Source organism: Temnothorax nylanderi, unplaced genomic scaffold, assembly GCF_030848795.1.
Source record: "Temnothorax nylanderi isolate EJ_2023f unplaced genomic scaffold, tnyl_v1.0 TNYL_tig0142_pilon, whole genome shotgun sequence".
In the NCBI taxonomy this organism is placed as follows: Eukaryota; Metazoa; Arthropoda; class Insecta; order Hymenoptera; family Formicidae; genus Temnothorax; species Temnothorax nylanderi.
Genome location: NW_027249204.1, coordinates 1 through 27,386, shown reverse-complemented (window position 1 = coordinate 27,386; position 27,386 = coordinate 1). Strand labels below are relative to the sequence as shown.

At 39.3% G+C, this 27,386-nt stretch overlaps 6 protein-coding genes across 10 annotated transcripts in view; 3 read left to right on the top strand and 3 right to left on the bottom strand.

The window, feature by feature from the left end:
• LOC139777248 (rap1 GTPase-activating protein 1) overlaps window positions 1-9,394 on the bottom strand; it is a 112,144-nt gene extending 102,750 nt beyond the window's left edge. Inside the window, exons 1-2 of one of the 2 annotated variants that reach the window (XM_071714547.1) lie at window positions 8,903-9,394; window positions 8,366-8,680 (exon numbers count right to left, since the gene is read on the bottom strand). In XM_071714547.1, coding sequence (XP_071570648.1) covers window positions 8,366-8,680; window positions 8,903-8,961 — 374 coding nt within the window. In that variant the 5' untranslated portion in view covers window positions 8,962-9,394. Of the gene's footprint in view, window positions 1-8,365 lie in introns of both variants that reach the window. The other variant, XM_071714546.1, reaches the window with a different exon arrangement.
• On the bottom strand, window positions 221-5,559 carry LOC139777246 (uncharacterized). The gene is made up of 2 exons (XM_071714545.1): window positions 5,407-5,559; window positions 221-2,093 (listed from the first exon to the last, which is right to left on the bottom strand). Exon 2 carries the CDS (start codon window positions 2,089-2,091, stop codon window positions 1,855-1,857), a length of 237 nt encoding a protein of 78 aa, XP_071570646.1. The 5' UTR covers window positions 2,092-2,093; window positions 5,407-5,559; the 3' UTR covers window positions 221-1,854.
• A 128-nt stretch (window positions 9,395-9,522) lies between the features above and the next one.
• On the bottom strand, window positions 9,523-13,424 carry Cytc (mitochondrial cytochrome C). The gene is made up of 4 exons (XM_071714566.1): window positions 13,186-13,424; window positions 10,557-10,614; window positions 10,332-10,473; window positions 9,523-10,142 (listed from the first exon to the last, which is right to left on the bottom strand). Exons 2-4 carry the CDS (start codon window positions 10,593-10,595, stop codon window positions 9,997-9,999), a joined length of 327 nt encoding a protein of 108 aa, XP_071570667.1. The 5' UTR covers window positions 10,596-10,614; window positions 13,186-13,424; the 3' UTR covers window positions 9,523-9,996.
• Window positions 13,425-14,790: 1,366 nt separating this feature from the next.
• LOC139777252 (zinc finger protein-like 1 homolog) lies at window positions 14,791-17,096 on the top strand. The gene is made up of 3 exons (XM_071714564.1): window positions 14,791-15,657; window positions 15,807-16,112; window positions 16,207-17,096. Exons 1-3 carry the CDS (start codon window positions 15,556-15,558, stop codon window positions 16,759-16,761), a joined length of 963 nt encoding a protein of 320 aa, XP_071570665.1. The 5' UTR covers window positions 14,791-15,555; the 3' UTR covers window positions 16,762-17,096.
• Window positions 17,097-17,243: 147 nt separating this feature from the next.
• Sro (SDR family oxidoreductase shroud) lies at window positions 17,244-20,752 on the top strand. Of its 4 annotated transcripts, none has more exons than XM_071714563.1 (6): window positions 17,244-18,141; window positions 18,454-18,600; window positions 19,150-19,446; window positions 19,551-19,856; window positions 20,060-20,300; window positions 20,472-20,752. In XM_071714563.1, exons 2-6 carry the CDS (start codon window positions 18,501-18,503, stop codon window positions 20,590-20,592), a joined length of 1,065 nt encoding a protein of 354 aa, XP_071570664.1. In that variant the 5' UTR covers window positions 17,244-18,141; window positions 18,454-18,500; the 3' UTR covers window positions 20,593-20,752. The 4 variants fall into 4 exon arrangements, with proteins under 4 accessions (XP_071570664.1, XP_071570663.1, XP_071570662.1 ...); XM_071714562.1 differs by having other exon boundaries at window positions 18,441-18,600; XM_071714561.1 differs by having other exon boundaries at window positions 18,323-18,600.
• A 338-nt stretch (window positions 20,753-21,090) lies between these two features.
• Window positions 21,091-23,611, top strand: LOC139777253 (NPC intracellular cholesterol transporter 2). The gene is made up of 3 exons (XM_071714565.1): window positions 21,091-21,226; window positions 21,319-21,486; window positions 22,078-23,611. The coding sequence occupies exons 1-3, from the start codon at window positions 21,208-21,210 to the stop codon at window positions 22,344-22,346; spliced, it is 456 nt and encodes a 151-aa protein (XP_071570666.1). The 5' UTR covers window positions 21,091-21,207; the 3' UTR covers window positions 22,347-23,611.
• The last annotated feature ends 3,775 nt before the right edge of the window (window positions 23,612-27,386 follow it).

Below are 27,386 nucleotides of genomic sequence, written 5' to 3'. Positions count from 1 at the left end.
TATAATTAAAATGAGGAAGGAAGAGGTTAAAATTAATGCAGAACGGCCACAAATTCCAATAAATCTTAATTTCTACTTACTTAATATGATTGTCATAAATATTCATATGTTACTTTTTCATATGCCATATTCGCTCTCGCACATTGAAACGAGCCGCCGGCGCGCCGGCGCCGTTAATAAATACTTTGAAAGGGGAAAACAATTTAGGCGCCATAACAGGTTAAAGCAAATATTTAATTTATTCGTGAATCTGCAATCATAAAATATATCCATGTAACGATCAACGAGATATAACATCGATAGAGCTCGGCGCTGAACGTGACGAGACAATCAACGTGTAGGAGTAGACGGACGCGGACGTAATTCTAGAGGAAGTCGCGTGACTTCCCCGCAGTGTTTCTCGGAACTCGGAACGCACCTCGTTAACCGGATCTCATCATTTTTCTCCTGCTCGTGACAAGAAGCACGACGCTTCGCGGCGGGGAAGTGGAGGAGGGGGGGGAGGGGAGAAAAAAAACGATACGTCGCCTCCTCGTCATTTGCACGTGTGATATATAAAAATAGAATCCACGGTGCGCGGCGGGATACGCCGACGTCATCGGTCGAGCATCGAGCAATAGGAGACGAGAAAAGGAGAGGAAGAAACTCAAGGAGGTACTAGCAAAGGATTGCGAGAAAAGGAAATGAAACTCGTCAGCTTCGCGGAGCGTCGCGACGCCACGTATTTTGTAATATTCGTAATCCGACTACGAGTCATATCGCTGTTGGCAGACGCTGTAATCGAACGCGCACGAATCACGACGCGCGTTCGTCCGGAATGAGTGGAGCCTTTCTCTCTAATGTCTAATTGTAACCGACGAATTGTCTCCGACTTCGTCGAGGCTCGTGCTACGTAAAGATCGATCGACGGACTGATCGGCTAATGTTCCGCGGCGGAGTTCCGCGAATAACACGTCGTTATTGTTACGTGTCCGATCTGTCGAAGCGTACCGCAGATCGCCTGCGAGACAGTAAGTCTCCTCCGCGATCGATTCGCATCCTCGCTCAACCTTGCTCAAATTGCTACGTAATAATTCTTCAACCCGCGTTTTACGATTTCATTTATATACATGCGAGAGATACACGTTATTCTATTCGCGAAACACGCGCGCGTGCATGTTGTTTTATTATTCTGTATGTGCGACTGGGGCCGCGCCCGACTTTTCGCAGAAGCGAACAGATTGATGTAACTGGTACAACTGCTGGACTAATTGCTCATTTTGCGTAACTCTTATCCACGTAAATTAGACAAGTCAAGAACTTTGTTCTACGCGAATAGGGTAATAAAACTGATGGCGTTAGTTTGTTAAATTAAAGCGCGATCTGCCTTGACATGAGGAAATGCGACAGAGAGGGATTTATTTTCATATTTTTTTGCGTCAGGACAGGTGATGCAGCTCATGCAGCGCGGGTGCGGCCCAAGTTACATCTCAACAACTGTACACGGCGAATCGCAACTCGGCGATTCATCTTCGCGTAATGCACTATGATCGAGCTACAACATTGGCCATGTCCATACGAGTACGTTAACGACTTGGCCATTCATAAATATATATGCATATTTATATATACATATATATAATTATATATTTTTTTGTTTTTAAATCGCGACGCGAAGGGGGACGAAACAGAGCCGCCGCTTCGCGCTCGTGCGCTACGCGCGTCTCCGCTGTGTTGTACGATATTAATTATTTAATCTGAGATTGTTAAGGTATAACGATTCTATCGGCTCTCTTTCCCTCTCTCTTTTCCTCTTTCCGACTCTCTTTCCTTCTCTGTCGCTTCCAATGCGGTCCATACTAGTCAAGGCGAGCCTTAGCAGCCGACTTGGTGCAACATTGACGCAAGCCGAAACACGCGCATCCAGGCGAACATGCCGGTGGATGGCGAACGACAGACGGGTACCCGCGTCGACGACGACGTCGACGAGGCTTTGCGTTGCTCCTGCGTGCCGGACGGCCGGCTTAGGGTAGCGTCCATGGATGCGGCGTCACTGCTCTCCGACTTCCGCTGCTTCTGCTGTTGCTGCTGCTGCTGCGGCGAATACTTCATGTCTGCGGTTACGTGAGAGGGAAAGTGAATACCAGAGAGAGAAGAATTACTCTCCACTTTGTCAGAAGTGGAGACAGGGAACGAGAGTTAGTTAACGCTGGAGCCATCGTCAGTTGCATCATACTATGTACTTTATATCTTTTTATTACTAACGGCCACTATAGTGGCCTTCTATATCCCCGTATTGTATAAATATGAATAATCACCATAGCGGCCGTCTGTCGAGGCTGCGTATGGCGATTATAATGCATAGCCGATAAATATGAATAAAATATAGTAATAAATGTAAATATAATTATAAATGTTTAAAAGATATTGTGCTCAAACATTTGAATTTTCAATGCAACATATTTTTTTTTCTCGGTTGAAATAACTATAACTACAGCGAAAGATTAACAAAAACGAGCGTTTTTAGTTAACTTTCATGCTTGATTGCAATGGATGTATTGTTGCTATTTTTAGAAATGGAAAGATTTTTAGAAGTGATCAATGCAGATTCGGATATTTTCTTTATAGATTAATTAGTTAGGCTTAATGCGCCCGCCTGGATGCCAATAATATGATTTTGGTGCGAGTGATTCTGGCAATAATATCCTTTAATTGCAATTATTCCACAATGAATCTCGATCAGCGGAGATCCGCGGACCTTTTTATACATAAGTGTCGTATCAACCTTGACTATGTTTATCCCAAAGTTAAATGCTTATGCGGTCACGGACGTTTCTGCGTTATGCGCAAGGTAAAAATAATTAAGCGATTAATCCCTAATTTCGAAATGTGTGTATGTGTATGTTGTGCATCTATGTTATATATTCCGATAATATGTGTAATCTCAGCAACTACATTCCCATTTAGTAGATTTTATTTCAACTTGGATCGTGAAATTGTCTCGCGGCAATTCCATCATATTTTCCAAATGATATATATGTGGAAACAAACGCGACCAGTCAGCAGATTGCTTTGTATGTGTGTGTATGATATATACGGCTGTTTATTATACTTTTGCGAAATCGCCGTTTCCAGAAGCACGATCGCTAGGTGGGCGTCTCGGATGGCGCACGCGCTTCTTTCGGCCAGCTGATTCCCTAGACCTACTTTTCGCCCCGATGCCGATGATGCGGACTGACATCATATATACACGGCCGTGTCACTCTCGAGCCCGCGGCGAACGGAGACCGCCTTTTTCCTTTTTCCATCACCGTTTTTTTTTTACAAAGCGAAATCGCCACGTAACGCTGCGACTAGTTCATCCCCACAGCGATCAATCATAGTTATCTAAGGCTCAACCGATTCTCTAATTCTTTTTACATTTGTTTCTGGAAATAGCCGGAAAGTCAATTAGATTTCGGTTAACTTTGACACAATGTTTATGGAAACTCGTTTATGAGTTACGAGTAAGCTATGCGTTTTCTACGAAGACTTTTTATCTGTTTATCTTGTCTCTCTGTATATAACCGGCAGTCGTCTGGGTTACGCGATCGTGATGTCACACATCACTAATAGCAGCAACGGAAAACTGCGCGCGTTTCGCCGTAACTTATGTATGTATCTCTGTAACAGCTTCAAGCCGCAGCTGCAATTACAGTTAGGTAGTTCAAATTGAATCTCCAGAAATACGGCCCTTTCTATACGTCCTCTCTCTCCGTTCTTTTAAAACAGATATAAACAAGATCCGTAGAAAGGGAACGATCGAGATTTCCTAATTTTTATATTTTAGAATGATCCGTTTAATGTTATCTGGATAATTTTTTTACACATCTAGTTTTACCGTTAGAGAGGTTCCTTCTTAACAAGTTGTATTTTATCTTCACAGAATCTTTTTCTATCGAGTCATCGGGATGGCAGCTGTTTCGCATAAAATCTAGTCCAAGTAGTGACATTAAGTACAAATTATTCTTGCGATGCTAGCACGTGGATATATGTCATTGTAAGCTTTATGCACGCGTGTCGAGAAATTCCGTGTCCTAAATCTTGGTCGTTGCTCGAGACTGTCCTTAGATATCCATGCGCTACTTTACTGAATGGGCTTTACTTGGTACACGCGTGAATAACGCAGGTTACGGACCATTGGCGAAAGCGGAATATAAATCGGTAAACGGTATATATTTATATCCGCGGATATACGCGCGAAAATGTCGTCGGGCACGCGTACAGGATATGAGATCATTAAACAGACCTTGCTGCCATCAGTTGCCGCGTCATGTTATAAGAACAGAAATCGTTGTGTATCCACAATGGCAAAATACCGATCGATCTACGTTAACATAAATCTGTGCGAGGTCTCTAAAATTAGATATACGTCATCTAATTGCAATTATCTTCTGGTTACGTTTTAAAAAGAAAAGAAGGAGCGTGTAGGAAGCACACACACACAGCGAAGGAGATTTTCTTCCGCTCCTTGGGTTATCCCGACGTCTTAGTAATTTAACAGTTACTAAATATAATTGTCTCAAGTACCGACAGTTCTGAGAATAGAATTTACTCGGATAAAAAATCTTCTCCAAGAGAGAGAGAGAAAGATTTCCCGAGGTACGAGATCGCTCCTCGAAGAGTCCAATCGTGTTTCGAATCGTCCACTCTGGTTGGTGCGCGATTACGATGTCGCGCTGTCACATTAATTCACTGACAGCAAACTAGTCTCGCCGCGAGAATTATTGATTAATTTAATGCGACAGCCGATAAACTCGCCACGACAGCCGTAACGACTCGGGCGACTCGGAAGCTTGAAACATCAAGAAAAATCAAGACTTTTTCTAGAGTTCTAGACATTCGGAGAAAGGGACTTCAATAAGACATGCCCCAGAGACAAATTCGACCAGCATTGTTAAAAATGGAAAATAATCAAGGCAAAAACTCCTAATAATCATAAAATTATTTTAGCTTCAGCGAAAATGCATTATAATCGCCAATGATATAATTATCGTCGTACTTATACCTCACTACGATGGCTTCAGCGGAAGAATAAATATAACAGTCGCTAATTGTAAAATCACGTCGAATCGACCCGTTAACCGTACAACGCGAATGTTGAGGCAAGTGTGACTTGGCTTGACGATGAATATTCATTTTCGATATCACGAAGTGATAACGTTACGATAACTCACGATGAAAACGTACGTCGATGAAAGACAGGAGTCTTCATGGTTTTATACAGCGAAGAAACAGACCACAAGGAAATGACCTCTCGCGACATGACTACTATATTAATTCTATCTATTTGCCACAGTTGCCTCTAGATTCATCGGGTTTCAGGATTAAACGATTCTCCAAGTGATCAATTTGTATTCTTTCCTGAATCGTGTTTGAATCACTCACCTGATGGACTCGTGTTTGATTGTTATAGCCCGTCTACCGAGCGAGAACACTTGGACTGGGTCAGCTGGTTGGTTGGTGAACGCGCGGCTGGTGAACCACAGTGGTCCCGTGCGCGGCGCGTAGCGTTCTGCGAGTCGCGGCGACGAGGTGCATCGAAACCGGGAGACAGGAGAGAACGAGGAAAGAGAGAGAGAGAGAGGTGAGGAGGTTTTCCTCCCCGTCGCGCACCTTCACGTTGACGCGATCGTTGGGACGGCACACGGAGGTGAAAGTGGTGGGGTGCTCGTCTTCGTGGTTGCGCACTCCGCAGCGCCGGCGCTGCATCGACCCATCAGTCGGTGGTTCCTCGATGTACGAAAAAGACCAACCACAGGGCCACGACTATCGTACGCTAAAACGCGCGTCCCGTACCCCGCGCGAATATTATTACTCTTGTATTCAAGATTTATTCTGTAATTCATTCAAATTTCTGCGAATGTTTGCTAACTTATCTTATCGAGAAACTTTGGACCGTTCAGCATCATCGTTAACGATGCTCCTATTGTATCAATTCGCTATAATTTATTCGCTTCGGAAAAAGATCCGCGTATCCCACGCAAGAACCACGTCCCCTTCTTATCTAGGGCGATCGGGCATCCTGTGAACTAGGTCAAATCTTAAAAGTCAACAAGGATACTTTGAAAACGAGAATCTGTGCCTTCCCGGATTTTCGAATTTCTAGTTTCACATTTATTCTCGTATAACTATGCAGTTCTACGATTACAAAGAAAATGGTAGCTTTGCAATCTTCGTAAGGTGGTTGCTTCCAAAATCGCATGATTAAACAGAGAAATCATAAAATTCTGTCATCCGCCCTCCTTGTGGCTTTATTTGCCTTGCGAGCGAGTACCCTTTATTCGCATAGTCAGATTATCTGTCTTGCGTGACTTGAACTGCGCAAGGTGCGATCGCATGTATTTCTGGTGCGAGTCATCCAGATGATCCTTGAATCGTCAACTGTTTTATATGTGATAAAACTTTAACCAGTAGGTATCTTGCAAGGATCATTTGATTTTTGTCGCTATTATCTTGACGGGGAGCGTGTGCGCGACTAAAGTTGAGCGTGGTCGCGCAGCGCAAACATAAAGGTGTCGGACTCTGATCGATACTCGCGCATTTGTTGTTGGACTTTTTCCAATATATGAAAAGGTGCGCATGATTGTCTATCAAAACGTCGCGATTATTGTCCATGTAAAATATGCACCAAATTTTTAAACAACAAAATTTAAAGTTAATGGTATAATAGATATCTTATTCCTAATATCGAATATAAATACAGAAACATGTAGAAAAATCTCCACATAAACGATATTTTTTAGTAGTTCGCTGTATTATACAAGACCCACTTTAAGTCCAAAACGCAATTTTACGTTGGTCTCTGCATGTCAGGAAAGTAATCTTAAGTAACACATTTGCTTTTAAATTTAGCCATATAACGCAAGAAAATGTCAATGATAAATCTTAAGTTAATTCAAAGTTAATCTGAAGATTATTTTTTAAATACTTTTAATAGTTTCTTAAGAGATAGAGAGAGAGAAACTTCTCTAAATTTAGCCTTTTTATGTATTTCTGAAAAAAATTTTCATATACATATGTATAATTATATACAAATTATGTTCATGTATATTTTCTATCTTTTGTATAATTTGTGTTCATATATACACGAAAAATAATAAGAAAAATTAAAAAATAATTAAAAAGATAATTTTCGCATTTCGCATTTTTTTTTACAAAAAAATGAAGTTTGAGGAAATGAGAAAAAATTGCCTATATATCTAATCATATATAAATATAATAATTATATATATGAAATATGATTATATATATTATAACTTATATATTGTATAACCGTATAACCTAATCACAATTTTACTTTTTGCAAAAAAGAAAAAACCATAAGTTGAAAGTTAGAAAAGTAACTTTCTAATGATTTTTCAATTATTCTTATTATTTTTCTTATATATGTATATATGTATACGAACAGAGATTATACACAAGAGAAAGAAAACTCATATATAGATTTCATATATAATTATATATAAAAAATTCTTAACGGATTAAAAGGTTAACAATAACAATAAAATAACGATAGAGAGTACCGCAATTACAAGCGCAATTCAGTTTGATTATTATGCGTGCTATCGCACAGCACGAGAATCACATGGTCGCGTTAGCAGAATCTGATTACGACTCAGGCAGTTTACAAAGTATGTTTTATTCGTTATACAAACGTTGCTAATGCACACGATAGCGAAGTGCGTTTATCTCCTCCGCGAGAATAATCTTTCATTGAAGATGTCGAGCATTGTTGGAGGATAAAAATAGTTTGAGTTACCCTTTGACAAACGCCACACCATGGTTCCAGGTCAGCGAAACGCCCACAAAGGATTGAAAAAAGGGATTATTCGTTGTACGATTTTATTATAAATACCAAAGAAAAGGAGGTATAAGTCTACTCATATGTGTCTTAGATAATTGCCGTAGAATAAATATGTAAATAATCCATGCGATTAAATATCGGAAAAGTTTAGAGAAGCTTTTTCTGTTATTTTTTTCTTTTTCTCTGTCAATATAAATTGACAGAGCTATTTTTATAGATAGAATCTTTTAAGGACAAAAAAAGTATAGTTGGAGTCTTTTAAAGTCTTTTTATATCCGTATGAAGAAAATTGTAGAGTTTTGAAAAAGAAATGACTATAATATTTATTAATAAAATTTATTTGTGGCGCGTTAATAATCTAAGACCGATTAAGATGAAAATATTCACTTATTTCTAGCGGTAATTATAAGTCATCTGATTGACCGTGAAGGTTCAATTTTTTATAAGTATCTAGTACACACACGCGTGCGCGTGCGTTAAATTGTTAATATTAACGTCAATTTCGCAAGGATACGAACGTAAAGGAAGATGCGAACTTACCTATCGATAGCGTACCATGTCGAAAAACGCGTATTTTTCGGCGTGGATGGACTTTTTGGCGAACTTGCCGTGTTTGTAATCGGTGATGACTTCGTCGAAGATGACGAGATCGAGATCCCGCTCTCCGACGTACAGGGCGATCGATTCTCTTCACTACCATAGGTCCCCGGTTGCCAGGAATACCTTGTTCTAGCGCGAGGACTACCGTGACTGGGGCTCGATCCACGCGAACTCGATACACTCTTCGGACTCTTTGGGCTAACGATCCCATTAGAGCTGAAGACACGACCCAAACGCAGTCTCAGAGATGTCTTACTTTTGAATTTTGCAACACAATTGCCGTCAACGTTCGAAACGGTCTGATCGGACGACTCTAAATTACGACTCGTCATGATTCTCGGAGAACGATTGAATTCGTTGAAGTGTATTTTAAGCTTCTACAGGTATATTAATAAGCTTATAAGAATAAAAAATTATCAGCCCGTTAACTTACAAAAAGTTCAAGTATTCCTTCGAAACGCGCATACTAAAACTCACCATTGTCGAAGAATGTGCCACACGCGAGTCTGACAAATAATAAAGAAATCACAATTCATATTTAAAATTAAAATAATTCGTCTTGAATTCGCGCTTTATTTTTTTCACGAGTATCGCTGGCGACGACCAAGACTGCTGTAGTTCGTGATTATCACTTATGCGTTAAATTATATTATCAACGTTATTCAAAATATTCGAGTATGTGAGTCGCACGTACGACGCGTTGTATCAGAACAGTGTACTAACAATAAGAGCGACTGCGTTGAGATTTCGCCAAGGAATTGGATAAAACCCCTATCGAGCCATAAACTTCCTGCCGGCACTAACCACATCCTTCCTCCTTCGCTTTTATCATTCTTGAAAATCCTTATATAAATGTATACCTATATAAAGCAGGAGTCTAATAATAGGTTGGGGAAAAATGTAATACGTGAAAGCGATAAAATGCTCAAATACTCCATATGACAACGATTGTCTAATCTAATCGGAGCACGAAAATCATAGCATATCAATGACAAGCTAATCGTTTTGTAAATACTCAATTATCAGGTTCGATTTAATCCAACTGTTGCGAACGATTAGAACCTCATACAACACAACGAAAATAAGTAGAACAGGTCAATTTTTAATTGCCTAGTCTGTATTTTGTCTTTGATTTACAGATCAACACTCGCTGCATGGTACAATGATAATAAATAATCGAGGACGCGGAATCCGCGGAAGAGAGTGGCTCAACCACTCGCATGGCGGGCGTTAGCGCTCCTGAGAATATCTCTTCGGTGTGATGAAGAAGAAAACAGAAGCAGGATCGGGGCTAGCCCGACCCCTGTGTCATGTCATGTACATATTTGCACAATTACCTACTTATCAACAATACAATAACAATTCATTACTATTTGAACACGTATTGCGAACGCTTTTGAGTACCATCGAGAGGAGAGTCCATGGGATGAACACGAGTGAGATGACGAGACGTGATGAGATGATAATCGTACTAATATCGCGACTCATGCCACACGCGGCGTCTCGCACGCGCTTGCTCGCTCGCGTTCGTCGCGATTTCCGCGATCGGTAGCATGCACGCGGGGAGACGCCTACTTGGTCGCTTGTTCCAGGTAAGCTATAAGATCGCCTCGCTCCTGCGGTTTTTTCAATCCGGCGAACACCATCTTCGTGCCGGGAATGTACTTCTTTGGATTTTCTAGATACTCGAACAGAGTATCCTTACCCCAAGTGATACCTAAAACATAGCGACGCGCAGATTACAATTAGGTTTATATGTACAGATTACATTACATAAGTGTACATATTTATTCCAAATACAAGTAACGATTAGTGCTATAAATAATACAGAATAACCGAATTTCTCTCGTGCTATTTATAAATTTATCGCCTTCAACTGTGTGTCAATAAATAGCTGAATACATACCTTTCGCTTTGTTGGCATCGGTATATAGGAAACCTGGGGATTGACCAGTTTTTCTACCTATAAGTCCGTGTAAATTGGGACCTACTTTGTGTTTGCCACCTGCTTCGACGGTATGACACTGTGCGCATCTTTGAATAAAAATCTAGAAAAAAGAAATACACAATTATACACAATGATAAGTTGCTGTTTACAAGGCCATCAAATTCTGTCTTTATTATTTATTACCTTCTTTCCTTTCTCTGGATCGCCCGCCGGAACACCCATATTTATTCAATTGTGTACTCTGGAAAAAGACGTTCAATTATACGAAAATTGTCACGCTAAAAAAATACAAATAATTTTTTATTGTCACACGTTTTATTAAATATTTCATCTTTAGTCGTTTAGGGTTTAAGGGATGGTTTTTATAGAAGAAATTCAAGAAAGTACGGAATAAGGAATTAACATTTGCACGCGTTAAGTTAAAAAAAAGTTGGTATGAGTGTGTCTAAGGTACATTGTAAACCAAGTCCATTTCTTGGCTTTTTGTAGCTGAAATTAAATAAATCTATCTATTAAATATTTCATCATTATTTGACGTTGAACAAAGATTCAGTTATGATTATTGAGTAATAATATTAAAATTAACCCGTTAAATCCTAGCAAGCCCTTACGCGTTTTTCTGTTTTAAATGCTTGTATAACTCGTGTCCTAATCAAACTTTTTAGACCGTACAGTTAAACAGAGTTGCTCTTTCCGAAAACCTAGTCATCGATGGAATGGGATATTAGAAAAAAAAAGATATAAAGGTTAAAAGTGAAGATAAAAAAGTAAGTTACTCCTTTCATTAGTTAAAAGTGACCTTTTTACTGACAAATATTTAATTAATAAATTCTACCTTTTTGATATAGATGTTTGTTATAGATCACTCAAATAATAATTATATCAATTTTTATTCTACTCAAAAAGGTAGACAAAATCATTTATTAATTGAATATTTGTCAGTAAAAAGACAGGAATCGCTTACTTTTCTTATCTCTACTTTCAACTTTTATATCTTTTTTTCAAATATCGATAATGCGCACGAATAGCAAGTCTTCTGGAAAGAATTCCAGAATCGAATCAAAATTGAGCTTTCGAATAATCAATGCTAACAATCCTCTAACGTCATCGTTAAATGATGACCTTTCGTTCAATCATCAATTACATGTGATTTTGCAAGAATGATTTCGAAAAATTGGCGCGCACGAGAAATTTTTCCGCACGCGCTTCGTTGTGCCAGCGTGCGTATATATACGAACGTTGTTCAGTGTAGAACGAGAACGTACTTTTAACTCGGTATTTAAATACACAGACGTGTGAAGAGGGTGAAGAGACGTTTCTGTTTTCTCGAACTGATTTGAGAGCACCTATACGCTATAACTATGTTTACACAGCGGCTTATAATCTGGTTTAATAACTATATACCGTATACTATCCAATCCAACATTTTTCTTCTTTTGATCGTAATGATCATTTTAGGTATGAGCCTGTTTGATACTTAAACTATAACTTTTAGTACGTATATGTCAAGGATTAATTCAAACGTTTAGAGTATCAAAATAGGTTCATATTTAAATGATCGTTATATAATAAAAAGAAAAAAATTTTTGGATTGGATAGTATACGGTAGTTGTAGGCTGCGTTCGGAGATTAAACCGGATTATAAGCCGCTGTGTAAACGTAGTCAATTATATAATGACGAACTATTATATAATTAATATTCCTATCGCAATTTTTTTACAAAATATTGTACAAAAGTACGTGCTCTCTGACTCTCTCTTTCTACCTTGGGCTTATCAGTCACTCGCGATATTGCAAGTATTGCAACGCGACACCTTTGCGTCATGCGGAGTGCACTTCTTTTTCCTCGTGATACGTCATCACACGTGACGTGTCGGAGGAGCGCGTAAAGAACAGGTCGGACTCGCGAGACTCTCGAGCAATTGTGAAACAATTACGGTATGCAATAATCATCAATTTTCGAATACCCTAGCGTTGAATAAGTCATTTCGTATAAAAAAAACCCTGCGACACGTGATACCGAGCGTCATCGGTGAGGTCGTGCATCAAATTCTCGGGGAATCGAAAATGACGTAGACGTAAAAGGACAAAAGAGACGTCCGAAGCGTGGACATGTGTAACTCTAAAAAGTGACCTTTGAGCCAATTGTATCACAGTATCAATATCGATCGATTCATTTCTTTTTTCTTCGAAGTATCTTATAACAAAGATAAACGGCGATAACTTTAATCGCTTCTTTCCTGCTGTTGAAAGCGGAGCAATTTCGAATTAATTTCGAATTTCGACCGATCGATCCCAAGGAGCCACCAACATCTTTGGCAATCCGCTTACAAATGACGTTTCGCACGACTCTAAAAACGATGCATTCTTTTGCATTCGGAAAACGTCTCAAGATTGGCTCAGGGCCAGGGTTAGGCGCGTTACGTAAGCTGCTACTGTCCGACGCGGTCACGCGGACGTCGCGGACGTCCGAACGAAGAGGAGCCGCAGCCGAGTCCAATGAGAAAGGCACCGCGGACACGCCAATTTTTCTCTCGTAAACGCACGAATTCTGTCGTGCATTCCGACGATCGGAAATTGCCGTTTCGACCCGGTAGTCCCGGTACCCGGTAACAGATTTCGCGGATCAGATTTCGCGAGATGAACGCGCGCGAGTACCACGTGGTGCCGTGACTGCCGTGAGGGGAATGAGCGGAACGAGCGGAGATACGAATTCGACAGGGAAAGGGACGTTTGTCCGTCTCTTCACGGTACATACGTGCACGATACTGTGCGTGCGTGCGTGCGTACGTACTAGTACGCGTGTACTCACCGCGCGTCTCTGTCACCCAGCGAAGTGGTGTAGTTGTCTGGCCCGTTGTTCGACCGCGAATACCAGCAACTGCGATCGATGTGGAATCACTGGCTGGGCTGGCCTCGAGTCTCGAGCTCTCGAGCGCGTTTTCGGGATATGTATTCCAATGGCTGATGCAACCGACGCATCATGCACGCAGTCGCAGCTCGCACCACGCATACATGGACGTCATGGACATGGACCGTAACATACATGGACGGTCGCCGCCAGATGGCGAGATGGCGGTAGGAAATAAGGGAATCAGCCGCGAAGTTTCGTCTTCGTGTCGTGGGTCACGGTTACTTCATTCCTGTTATTCTTATTACGTACTTTAATTATAACTTATCGCACTAGTTCAGAAGTGCAGCGAAAACAAACAGACTCTAATGCTTGAGTCAGAGAGAAGGATCCAGAAGGATCTCTGCTTGAGTAATGTTTTCAGGGTGGCTAGTATATCGACTCGAATCACGTGGTTGCTACATTAGTTAGACAAGGATAGATACTCGGTCAACTATTTCTCTCACACAGCTCTGGCGGCGGATTCAGGCGGATTATCCGTCTGTTCTTTTTCGAAGAACTTCCTGAACTGGTGCACATTGGTGCAATAAAGCCCCTTGCACAATGCCAGGTAACAAGCAATAGGAACAGGGAATAGAAATCAGAAATCATGTATAAATGCAGAATAAACAGTGACACAGGCAATAGGCACAGAGTTTCCGTCACGTTGGAAATTCTGTGCCTATTGCCTGTTGCCAACCAATCATAGCATTCGAATTTTTTTGGTTGTAATTAACGATTTTTTGGTTATTTCCTGTTTCTATTGCCTGTTGCCTGGCATTGTGCAAAGGGCAAGGGGATCCTGGAGTGACAGCGACAAGGCATAATCGGTCTAAGCAATATCTTTGAATTGGCTGAACAGAATGGAAAATCCTTTTACACGATTAAAGTACGCACAAAAATGTAGAGGGCTGTACATGATTTTTTCTGATAAACTAAAAAAAAAATTGTTTTCACCTGACGACAATATTTGCTTTATACAAAAATTCTGCAGTTTTTCTATAGAAAATAGTGATGCAGCCCTCTACAAAAAACTGTCAGGAATAATATCGTGCAATTAGAAGTAAGATTTGAAGCCTAAAAAAAAAGATATTACTTAGACCAGTGGAAGATGCAAGGTTAGGTGCTATCCTTGTCTATATCCTTGTCTATACAAGGACAGATATAGTCGGTGAGCACTTCTTTATCGACGCTGATCGAGTTCGCCTGCGGCGGAAGGGGATGCTGGAGCCGCAGGCGAACTCGATCAGCGTCGATAAAGAAGTGCTCACCGACTATATCTGTCCTTGTATAGACAAGGATATAGACAAGGATAGCACCTAACCTTGCATCTTCCACTGGTCTAAGTAATATCTTTTTTTTAGGCTTCAAATCTTACTTCTAATTGCACGATATTATTCCTGACAGTTTTTTGTAGAGGGCTGCATCACTATTTTCTATAGAAAAACAGCAGAATTTTTATATAAAGCAAATATTGTCGTCAGGTGAAGACAATATTTATAAAAATAAAATTTTTTTTTAGTTTATCAGAAAAAATCATGTACAGCCCTCTACATTTTTGTGCGTACTTTAATCGTGTAAAAGGATTTTCCATTCTGTTCAGCCAATTCAAAGATATTGCTTAGACCGATTATGCCTTGTCGCTGTCACTCCAGGATCCCCTTAAGTTAGAGTAAAACAAAATTTTAAATTTTTTATTTTCGGCATCAAATTTGATCGGTAAACATGTAATAATATATATATATATAAATACTTTAATTATGTAAAAGGAGTTTTAAATCTATAAATGTAATGTGTATGTACGAAAAGTGTACATTGCATGCCGAAATAACGCGCTCGATCGGTAAAAACTTTAGGCTTTAGGCACGCCAAAGCACACATTGGTAAGTTTCAGCCAAATCGGTGAGAAAGCCACTTTCCTTCAGATCAGATTTACTTTTATATCTTTACTTCATTTGCTTGATATTTTATCCCATGCATCGTAGTTTATAGATTGGAGAACGAACGGAGGAACATCGAGCCCCTGTCGGTAGTGTCGGTTATTTCTTGTTTCCGATATCGCCCGGCGCAAGAGTTGTCAGTTGTCAGGGTTGTCAGACGACGTGGCCGATGATGGAGTATGAGTATGGTGGGCAGTGCAAATAAAACGACGATATTATCACGCGTTTCCGATATGTCACGCAGCGAGACTCAATAAAGCGGGTATTGTTTGCGAGTTGGATTCTCTGGCGTCACGTTTCAACGTCGTTTCGATCTCCCGGCTCCGCTGTCGCACGACGCGGACGTTGCAACATGGGTCTGTGCAAGTGTCCGAAAAGAAGAGTAACGAACCAATTTTGTTTTGAACATCGCGTCAATGTATGCGAACACTGCATGGTTACAAGTCACCCAAAGGTAATTTCTTCTCGATTGTTTTTTCATATTTTTGTTGTGTGTGTGTGTGTGTGTAGCTATCTTTGACGCAAAGCAAATTCAAACAGTTTATCATAACAGTATCATGTGCGACACGTACATACGTCTAACGTTACTTTGATCTTTTACAGTGTATAGTGCAGTCATATTTACTATGGCTCCATGACCATGATTACAATCCAATTTGTACGCTGTGTTCGGACAAATTGAGCGACGGCGATTGTATAAGATTAACGTGCTATCACATGTATCATTGGGTATGCTTGGACCGATACGCCAGAGATCTGCCGGCGACTACCGCCCCAGCGGGATACGCTTGTCCTACGTGTAGAGTGTGTATTTTTCCACAACCGAAATTGGTATCGCCAGTCGCAGATGTTTTGAGAGAGAAATTAGCCACTGTCAACTGGGCTCGAGCTGGTCTTGGCTTGCCATTGGTATTTATTATTATTTATTTGTTACTGGTGTTCCTAATTAATGCCAAATGTGTTGTTTTGTATCATATAATTGCTTTGTTGCCAATTGTTGCAGCTAAGTGACGATAGGGAACAAAAACCAGAACACGAACGTTCTTCGATAACTGTAGAAAACTCTCTGTTCCAAAATCATACAGCAGCTATACCGTCGTCACCCACGGTGGCTGTGTCTCGTACAAGCAGTACCATAAATTCAAATTCCATCGTCAGCAATGTACATGCGAACAATCAGAAGCTTGGCCCACCATATTCGGTTGTAAATATAGATTCGTCTCTGGGATTATCTACTCCGGCATCTAGGAAGGTATGCGAAGCTTACGACGATCCAAAGGTCATGTCCTTCGATCACGATGAGAACAAATACCAACGCAAGTCAGCCATAGAATGGTTCCGAAGATGGTGGAAACTGATATCGAGAGCACCAGTACGACGAAAAACTGCGGGATCTCTGTATAAGAGATACGCAGTATTGTCCGTTATTGGTATATTGGTCTTCGTTGGAATTATTTTGCTCTTTTCGTGGCTAGGCAGAATGGCGACGGATGGCGATCCAAGTTTCGACGTGATAGCGAATCCTAATCTGAAATTCGGCGAGAAGTCTGTAATTTAATATGTCGTGCAACTCGTGCATCACGAGTGGTAATAATCGTCGGTCACGAGGAGAACGGATAAAATAATCTCTGGAGACGGAAGAGAGAGAGAGATACGCATGGCAATCGCGAGTATAACTGAAATACAATTACGATATGTGAGAGAGCACAATTTTGTGGGACAGTAGGACATATCTATAATAAGCTAGCGTACGTAACATTTTGTTAATTTTTATGTAAATTATATATCTCACATCAAAGTTGTACATTTAAATCTGTAAAGGCTTATCGATTTATAATCTATGAAACCATTATACGAAAACTGTGGTATTAAAAACCTGTTTTCTTACCCATATATTTAAGACCGAGAAACTTGGGATTATTTTTGCATGTGATATTTTTATTTTACATAATAACGTACCTCATAATTGTAATAGCGATATGGACTGCGTTGACTGAAAATATAGACTGAAAATCTATAGTGTACGTGACGTAAACTATAGATTTTCAGTACTGGCAGTGAATCGGAACGCAACCATAATCGGTTTTATCTAATTTGTTATCTAATCGTTAATTTGTCATTTGTATTCTGTATTTTATGATTATTATTATTTTCTATATACTCGAATTTCTTTATTTATTTTAATAAAATAGTCTATTTTTTTGCCGGATAATGTTATCCATCTTCATGCGAGAATGTTTTCTTTCAAAGGTATAACTTTGGAAGAAAAGTATAGTTTGAGATATCTCTCCAAATCGCAAGCGTAAAAAAGGACGTATGTACACGATTCGACGCTCTTCCTTGGTGTGGGGTGTGGGATATTGAAATTCAAATGAAGACTGTCCAATCCCTATAAACAACTAACTCATGAAATATTAAAATGCTTACAAAACAACTGCACATACACGCAAGCTAATACAGCTTACCTATGTTTCTTCTGTTTTTTATGGATGTTTATTTAAAACAGCATAACATTTTTTCTTAAAACGGATTTTGTTACTAAGATTTACTCAAGTTATTATCTTTTGTTGTAACAAATAAAATATGAGATTTTAATGTTTGCCTATGCCTACTCGATAACAGAATGTGCCTATGGCCGTATTAAATATTAATTTGTTAAATTAGCTACTTATCCTTCGATGACGAGAGGTACATCAACATTCGAGTTAATCGAAGTTGAGCATTCCGGTATGAAACGTTTTGAACGACAATTTGCATCAAACTTGGAAAATTGCGTTTTATTCATAAATATTCCATCGCGTATACCATTTCGAAAAAACAACAGGCACGACGCCGCGCCAGTCGGTGGATCGGGTCACATTTCTTAGCGTTCCAGAGAGGCCGGCCACGCAGACCGGAACGATCGTGTAGGATCATTCTCCTCATTCCAGCGGACGCGGTGAGTACAAGAACAGATTGTACGTCGTGCCAGTTTTCCGTGCTGTCTGCTATACATATATTTAAGTGTCATCGTAATCTCACATTTATTTAGCATACTCGTCAACATAATTTATTTATTATGTGATAAAAACATATATACATGTTTACTTTACTAAGCGTGACGATGTTCAAATCCATAGCAAACAGTTGGAGACTGGTTTGTGCGTACGTCGTTTACACGTAAGCTAATACTTGTGTATCGAGCAGGCAAGCGTCTGTAGTGATGGGTGAATGTTCGGTTATATGTATAATTTGAAGATAAACTCGGTAGAAGAAGTGTACGGTAGCGGATTGGCAGCGTGGTGGAGAAAACATTCGATGGCCTTACAAGTTGGAGCTACAATGTCGTGCAATACCGCGTATCTCACGGACGCCGGATTCACGCGCAAAGCCGCGACGCTTTCGATGATTTTGCTGGGTAAGATGATCTATCTGCTCGCTTTGCTCGTTTCTTCCGTCCGCTGACTCGACCGAATTGAAACCGAACGTATTCCCTGATGCCTTAAATCTTTTCTAGATATTATACATATCTACATATCTATGATTTGAACAGACACACGGTTACTGCGTTTCCTTTATATTTATTAATGTATTTTATAAAAAAAAGATCGTGTCGAAAAAAAAAACAGTTGTAAGCGCGGATGAGTTAATAAATCTGCAATTGCGAGATATACTTTAGATATGATTTCATAATTAACTTAATTTTGTTAAATATTTAACTTTGAATTTATGATAATATACATTTTCTCTTTTGCTTAATTTTACAGGCAGTTACATAACATAATTTTTTTTTTAATTTTATGGACGTATTGACGACTAATTTTTCTATTAACAATAAGGTACTCGTGTAACGCCCCAATTTCAGGGATTTGAATAAGACAAAATTTGGATATATTAGCTCGGAATCAAAAGTTCGAATTAGCGAACGTGTCGAAGGAAATTTCTCATTACTCCTTCTTTCTTTCAGGTGGTGCTTCTTTGTACTGTTTCTTCAGTCGTCGGCGGAAAATAAATGCGCGGGATCTTATCATAATAACCGGTTGCAATTCCGGTTTGGGCTATAGCCTAGCGATGCACTGTCGTGCCAAGGGTGCGACGGTTTTGGCCGGAGTGCGCGAAATAGCAACAATACCTAATTCTAACGCTGCTGTTGAAGCATTGGAGAACAAAGGCGTCATCGTTCACCAACTCGATATCACGAATGAGCGATCCGCTCGAGACTTTCGAGACAAAGTTAAGAGCTTGTTGGAGGAACGGCAATTAGGTGAGCGTTGTAAAAAAAAAAAAAAGAAACGAACGACTGAAGAAAGTATGTAGGAATGGAGTAAATTTACAGTCTATAAGATTTGTTTACCGCATCGTCCGTAGAACTGCGCGCGTTGGTGAATAACGCGGGGGTGATGGTCTTCGGTGAATTCGAATGGCAAACGCAGAATCTCGCGGAGCATCAGGTAAACGTGAATCTGTTGGGAACGATGAGAATCACACGGGAGCTGATGCCGATTTTGCGAGAGAATCGCAGCAGAATTCTCGTGATATCCAGCCATTGTGCCGACGAGCCTTTGCCGGGCATAAGCATCTACGGGGCTACGAAGGCCGCCCTCCACGCGTGGGCCACTTCCCTTCGGGTAGAGGTCGGCAAGTACGGGGTCGAAGTGGTCTCCTTCATACCTGGTCAGTACAAAACTCCTAGAATTGTATCGTAATCGTAACTTTATCGGCACTGAGAAAAACAAGTTATTTGGATATGTAAAATACATTTTATTTTTTCGAGTTTTTTCTTTTCTTGTTACGATTCTCGCGTTTGTAGCCGTGATGTCTTTATCTCGAGATGTGTGAAAATAAGTTTCTTTCTTTCTCTTTCCTTACCGCGACAGGTGGTTTCGTATCACAAAGCAACATCATGAAACGGCAACGGTTACACTTTGACGAAATGAGACAACACATGTCGGACGAAGCGAAACAATTCTACGGCAATTATTTTACTCGATACGCAGAGTACTTTTCTCTGGCTTCATCTACGGAAAATCGAGGCAGTTTAAAAGTTCTGTCAGATCCGAGAATCTACGAAATCTTCGACAACGCTCTTCTCGACATCTATCCTTCGGCGGTTTACAGGTAAACTACGATCAGTTAGTGAAGTAGTCAGAATCAGGATCTTGTCCTAAATTAGAAATTTGTAATCATCCTGATGAAATTATAGCGTCAAGCATGCGCGCGTGAAAAACGTCGTAACTGTTCTTGTACCGATTACATACGTTAAAGTAATGATTGCTATATTATTTTCAGATGTGAGCCGTGGAGATATTTCTTTTATCGGATATTATTTAAAAGCACTCCAATATGGATGCGTGACCGATTGGCACAACGCTTCGTCGTGGTGCCGTCATGGCAGGCCGATAAACAGTGAATCATCATTATTACGTTACTCTAAATAGAGTTTTCCTTCTTTATTATATTCGATGCTCTTTTACATTTTCTCAAAAGAAGAATGATTGTGAAGAAGAATTATGATTTATTTAAAATTTAAAAAACTGAATATGACACAATACAACATTTGTAAAATGGAAGAGTAATTATTATATATCCCTCTCTCTTTCTCCTCTTTCATAATCTCAATCAAATATTTTCTCGAACGACTAGTCTACGAGATTGACGCGAGTGAATCATTTTCTTTATTATTTTGTCTGTTAACGTTGCGCAGTTGCTGTAGCTCTGTTTGCCGAGACAAGTTGGACTTATCAAGAACAATTGCTTTATTTTACCGTTATAGCAGATTACTTTAATCGGTTGGCGAGTGCGCAATGAATTCCATGTTTATGACTGATAATTTCCGTAAACTTGCACCGTCATCAGCGCAGGTGTTAGCTTTCAAGTGTCTGGACGATTTTTTTCTTTGATTCCGAGCTTATCAGGTTTTAGGGCAGCCAGGTGTTCGATTAGATATTATCGAACAAATAAATAAGCGATTCTCTCACCGATCGAAAATCACTTTGGTTACCGTCGCTCCTGCGAAAACACTACCATGAAAGTCCTCGCATCCGGTAAATCTTGATGTGCATTAATTTATTTTCCAATTCACTCAGTGTTTTTTTTCCGAAGTATAATGTTTGATCGTACATTTTTCACGTCGCAGTCTGCATCATATTCGCGACCTGCATCGCGGCGTCCCTGGAAGAGACCCCGTATGTTCCGTGCGACGATGGACCTACGCCGCAATCGTTGAGGGTGGAAGGATGCAATAGTTCTCCTTGTAACTTTTACAGAGGGACCAATTTAAACGCTCAATGGGACTTTGCCGCCAGTAAGTAATATTACGCATACGGAAAAAGAATCCAGGAAACCATGGATCTTGTCAAGCTGGTGTTCGGGATCAATGCAGATCCGAGCAGAGATTGCAGCGAACTAACAGTAAGCTTGCGTTTCGCTAGAACGATTATTCGCAGAGTTTGCAAACGTAATGCGACAACATATTTTGACCACGAAAGCCAAACGGAATTTGTCGAACGCAGCTTTGAAGCAAATTGGCGACAGACCCTACCGCTGAATTTCCGCCAACATCTGCGTCAAACGATGCAATATGCATATATTACGAGTTCGGAATTTGCTTGACTTTTATCAAGTCAATGCGACGCGTGCATTTTATTGGCAAAGTTTGCGATATTTTTGCCAGCATCGTATACCGACAGCGCGTTGCTTGATGAGAATATATAGCTCTCCCGCTGACAAAATTTGCAGAGAACCCTTTTCAAGGTCTGCTCTCGAAAAACGACCGCTTTATTGTGAGATTCATCTCGAGCAATTTCGCCATCGCTAAACGCTATATATATTTTTGATGCAACGCTTTTCGAGAGAAATTGACTGCCTTTTGATGATACGTTTATCTTGTTTACAGACGCCGATGCGAAAACGTTAAAACCCCGTGTGAGAGTCACGTTTTGGGGAACTACAATAAACTATCCGTATCCCGAGCAGGATGCATGCAAGTCCCTGACGAACGGTGAATGCCCGTTGAACGAGGGCGACGAGGCAACGTACGACGTATCGATGCCGATATCTGATCTTTATCCATCTATAGAGCTGACCATCAAGTTCGGCCTGGTCGACGAGAACAACAATGTGCAGGTGTGCTTCAAGTTGGATGGCAAAGTGACCGATAAATAAGTTCTCGCCTCACGGCCTCGATAGCTTTAACACACCTATGATAACGAAGCGAATCACCGAGTCTTAACTACTTTATAACCCTTCAATTCTGGTCAATATAGACCTTACCTTATAAGATGAAGCGTAGTTTCGATCGTTTCTTCTGGTCAAGATTGGACTCACCTTTCGTTGTTACTGGCCAAATCCATTTTGGCTGTATGTCAGCCAGAAAATGAGAAGGAGACAAACTCCTTCAATGCCGGCTGATTAACAGCGCCGGTAGACGATTATAATGTTGCGGTCGATTACGAATCGTTGCGATCGTTAATAAGCGCGCGTTAATTATATCGGAAAAAAATAAACAACCACGTTGGATCGTTAATAAAATTTTAATTAAGTGACTTAATTTTGCTTTTAATTTCACAATGATACGCGTAATTAAATGCATGTATTCGTCCAAGAATTATACAGCAGCAATGGAAAGTAAAACAGAATTATATATCATCAAGAAGTGAAAGAATTTTATGTTAATCGCGTTCTAATAAAAATCGTCGTGATTATATCTCATAATCAGTCGCGAATATCTGGATTTCAATAGTAATACAATGTAGAAACTCGAGACAACAGAAATTTAAAAATTAATCGATGACTCGATCAATCAATTATTTATTAATGAATGGACAAACAATGCTTGGTATGAACCGAATCGCGAACCGAACCGCGAATCGCTACTTAATCTCATTTTAGATATCAAGTGAGATATTCAGACTAAATGACGTGAGATCCAAAGGGACTAATAATTTCTCCACATAATTAATATCGCAGATATTCCACGCGATCAATATGATGAATTTATCAAGTTCTTACGCTGTAACATTTGTCTTTGCAAATTCTTATATATACATATCTATATATAAATATTTCGTTATTATAACGCAAATTGTTATCAAATTTATATTTAATATGACATATCAGAGTACATATCTACGATTATATTATGTATTTTAATGTAGTGTAATTGATACGAAAACTATCGATTTTGAGATAATTTTCATAAAAAATGATTCTGTCCCGCAACAAAATATTTACTGGATCTCACGTTATTTTATTTTGCTTTGCTTATACAAAGCCAAGCTACATGAATAGACTGTAAAAGATTAGGATAAAATCGGTGCATTATACATATGTATACAACAAAAATAAATATGATTAACATTTTTTAGTGTGATCTATATATGGATGTACAATAAGGTTCATGTGGAATATATGCAACGTGAGTCAAAATATTTTTTGGTCTTTTTCATTTGTAATGCATGTACATTGAATTTATTAATACATTTTGCTTCTTTGCACCAATTTATGTAATATTTAATCCTCGAGGAATATTTGGGATAGGAAGAGAGAGAGAGAGAGAGAGAGAGAGAGAGAGAGAGAGAGAGAGAGAGAGAGAGAGAGAGAGAGAGAGAGAGAGAAAAGAAAATGAAGAAACACATTTAATTGTTTTATCAGAAATTTTCTTATCTGTATAATCAATTAATTTATTTTATTTTATTAAACCTATTATTTTATTTTATTATCCTATCTACAGATACTTATATCTTTTATTATTTTTTAATTCTATAATTTGTAATTGAACTATTTATTGTCTATCTATAAAAAATTGTTTTCTATTTATTTTAATTGTTTATAAAAAATATAAATATTTTTAAAATTTTTATTCTACACGAAAAATAAAAGTCACAAAAAACTTAAATAAAATCTTATATCCGAAAAATGTTATTTTATATTTTATAAAATTTTATTTTAGTTCTTTGTCTTTTTCTATATTTCTTAATAATTTTAAAAATAAATTTAAAAAATGTAATTGATGTAATAAATCTAAATAATTGATTTTAATATTGCACAAGAAAGATCATAACAAATATCTGTATATACTTGACTAGCTGGTTACCCGGGCTTCGCCCCGGAGGACATATGTAATAAGACACGCAAATAGTCTCTCTCTCTCTCTCTCTCTCTCTCTCTCTCTCTCTCTCTCTCTCTCTCTCTCTCTCTCTCTCTCTCTCACTCTCTCTCTCTCTCTCTCTCCTCTCTCTCTCTCTCTCTCTCTCTCTCTCTCTCTCTCTCTCTCTCTCTCTCTCTCTCTCTCTCTCTCTCTCTCTCTCTCTCTCTCTCTCTCTCTCTCTCTCTCTCTCTCTCTCTCTCTCCCTCCCTCCCTCTCTCTCCCTCTCTCTCCCCCTCTCTCTCCCTTCCTCTCCCCTCCTCTCCCTCTCTCCCCCTCTCTTCCTCTCTCTCTCTCCCTTTTTCTCTCTCTCTCCCTCTCTCTCCCTCTCTCTCTCTCTCTCCCTCTCTCTCCCTCTCTCTCTCTCTCTCTCCCTCTCTCTCCCTCTCTCTCTCTCCCCTCTCTCTCCCTCTCTCTCTCTCTCTCTCTCTCTCTCTCTCCCTCTCCCTCTCTCCCTCTATTTATATTAATGAGCTACTTCCTACGGATATTTATAATTTGTTGCGCCGGACTCGCGAAAGGGCTAAACTGTTATCTTTTAAGCACGTATGGTGCAAAGATGGCCAGATCTTTGTCCGCAAAGACCATGGTCAATCTCCAATTCTTATCACTACTAAGACTGATTTGGCCAAGCTTCAGTGACTTGTTGATTCTGTCCCTATTCCGTCTGCTTCGCATGACTGTCTCGAAATTGCTCACTTCAATGCTAGCTCCCTATTCAAGCCTTCTTATCGTTCAATTTTTTTTCATATTATCTCGATTACTAGTTCTTACTTGAGAGCACGACTGAATTTCGTTGATTTTTATTTCTTCAGCATTATTTCAGTTATTAATACTGTCAACGGGATTTAGTTCTGAAGCATTTGCTGAAGTGGAAATAATTAGTAATCAATATTATTACTCTTTGCAATATAGTCATTATCTTCATTGTTTCCGCTTTTGCTCACTGCTTTATTATAATTGTCTCATCTGTTCTCTATCTATTCCAATTTTTTGTTTTTATTTTACTCTTGTTTACTTCATGTATTTCCTTGTATTTTTCATCATTTGCCTAAAGTCTTGACTATGGCATAATAAACAAACTCAAACTCAAACTCTCTCTCTCTCTCTCTCTCTCTCCCTCTCTCTCTCTCCCTCTCTCTCTCTCTCTCTCTCTCTCTCTCTCTCTCTCTCTCTCTCTCTCTCTCTCTCTCTCTCTCTCTCTCTCTCTCTCTCTCTCTCTCTCTCTCTCTCTCTCTCTCTCTCTCCCTCGCTTGGGCATAATAAATCTATCAATCAATCAATCAATCTCTCCCTCTCTCTCTCCCTCTACCCCTACTTCATGTATAATTCTTTGAAATTCAATCAATTATTTCCCAAAAAATTGGAAAAATTATAAAAACCGGTTTCCAAAAAGATCAGTAACAAAAACTATACACATCATGGCGCTCCCCGGAAAATTCTACCCCTACTTCATATACAATTCTTTAAGATTCGGTCAATTAATTCCCAAAAAATTGAAAAAATTTCGGTACCGGCTTCCAAAAAGATCGGTAACAAAAAATTAAACACTTTATAGCACTCCCCGGAAAATTCTACCCCTGTTTAATCTATAATTCTTTGAGATTCGGTCAATTAATTCCCAAAAAATTGAAAAAATTTCGGTACCGGCTTCCAAAAAGATCGGTAACAAAAAATTAAACACTTTATAGCACTCCCCGGAAAATTCTACCCCTGTTTAATCTATAATTCTTTGAGATTCGGTCAATTATTTCCCGAAAAATTAGAAAAATTAGAAAAACCGGTTTCCAGAAAATCGATAACAAAAAACTATACACATAGTGGCACTCCCCGGAAAATTCTACCCCTATTTCATATACTTTTGGTAAAAATTCGGTTCAGGGGTTTGGGCTGGGCGTTGATGAGTGAGTGAGTGAGCGAGTCAGTCAGGACACATCTTCCTTTATATATATAGATAATAAAATATATTTGCCAAATTTAAATAATTGCCTATAAATTTTAGGCGACTGGTATACTTGGCATGTCGTTCTGCGATACAAAGAACATTAGATGCATTAATAAATAATGCACCGACATCACATATGTGCTTATGGGTTATGGGTGCATTCTCCCATAAGCACATATGCACAACAAATCGATAAATAATGATGCTCCAGGATTAATTATTCAGCCTAGTCTGATCTAGTCTATCCATTTTAGGGCAACGAATTTGTGAGAAGTCGCATTTATCTATATATAGTACCTACTGTTATATGGATACAATACATAAATATATCTAATATTGGTCTCACAAATTCGTTACCCCATACTATTATAAAAAATTCGTCACTCACCGATCCGATGCGCAACGGGCGGAGTAATTCGGCCACGTAGCTACGAAGATACTGTAACAAAAACGAAAGATATAAATTAAAGAGGTGCTGAAAATGATTAATGTTTCAAAAGATACACATAATGTTACGCGCATCTAATTCGTCTTTTAATTAGATTCACTGACATAATTATCTATTTTCCGAAAAAAATATTTACAAAAATAATTTTTTATAAAATTTTAAATGATTTCTTTTTTTCTAATTATTTTTAGCTTATTGAAATAAAACAGTCCGAATAAATGGGAAAAACCTATTAATTTTATATAGATAAGAGATGATACTTACCCCAAGGTTGCTCCGCCGGTGCCCGATGTCCCTCTCGGACCTCCTCCTCCTCTCAGGACGTCAGGTCTCTCCTCCTCCTCCTCCTCCTCTCACCGCACAGGACACTCGCGAGGAATACTCGCGGATAACAAACTACAATCGCGCGCGGACTAATTTCAGTAAAAGTCTTTCTCGCGCGATACTGTACGGCACTCCCATTTAAAAAAGTCCTTTAAGTAGTCCGATTACTTGAACGGCATTCCCGAAGCAAACGCGACGAACCGGCTGCGGTTCGTTTATTCAATTAAATCGGCGGACGAGGGTACGTTAGCTTCCCCGTCTTTGGATTTTTATCCAAGCACACTGAGAAAAAAATTTACTAAAATAAAAAAAATTTAGCTTAATTTTAGTAAATCGCGTGTT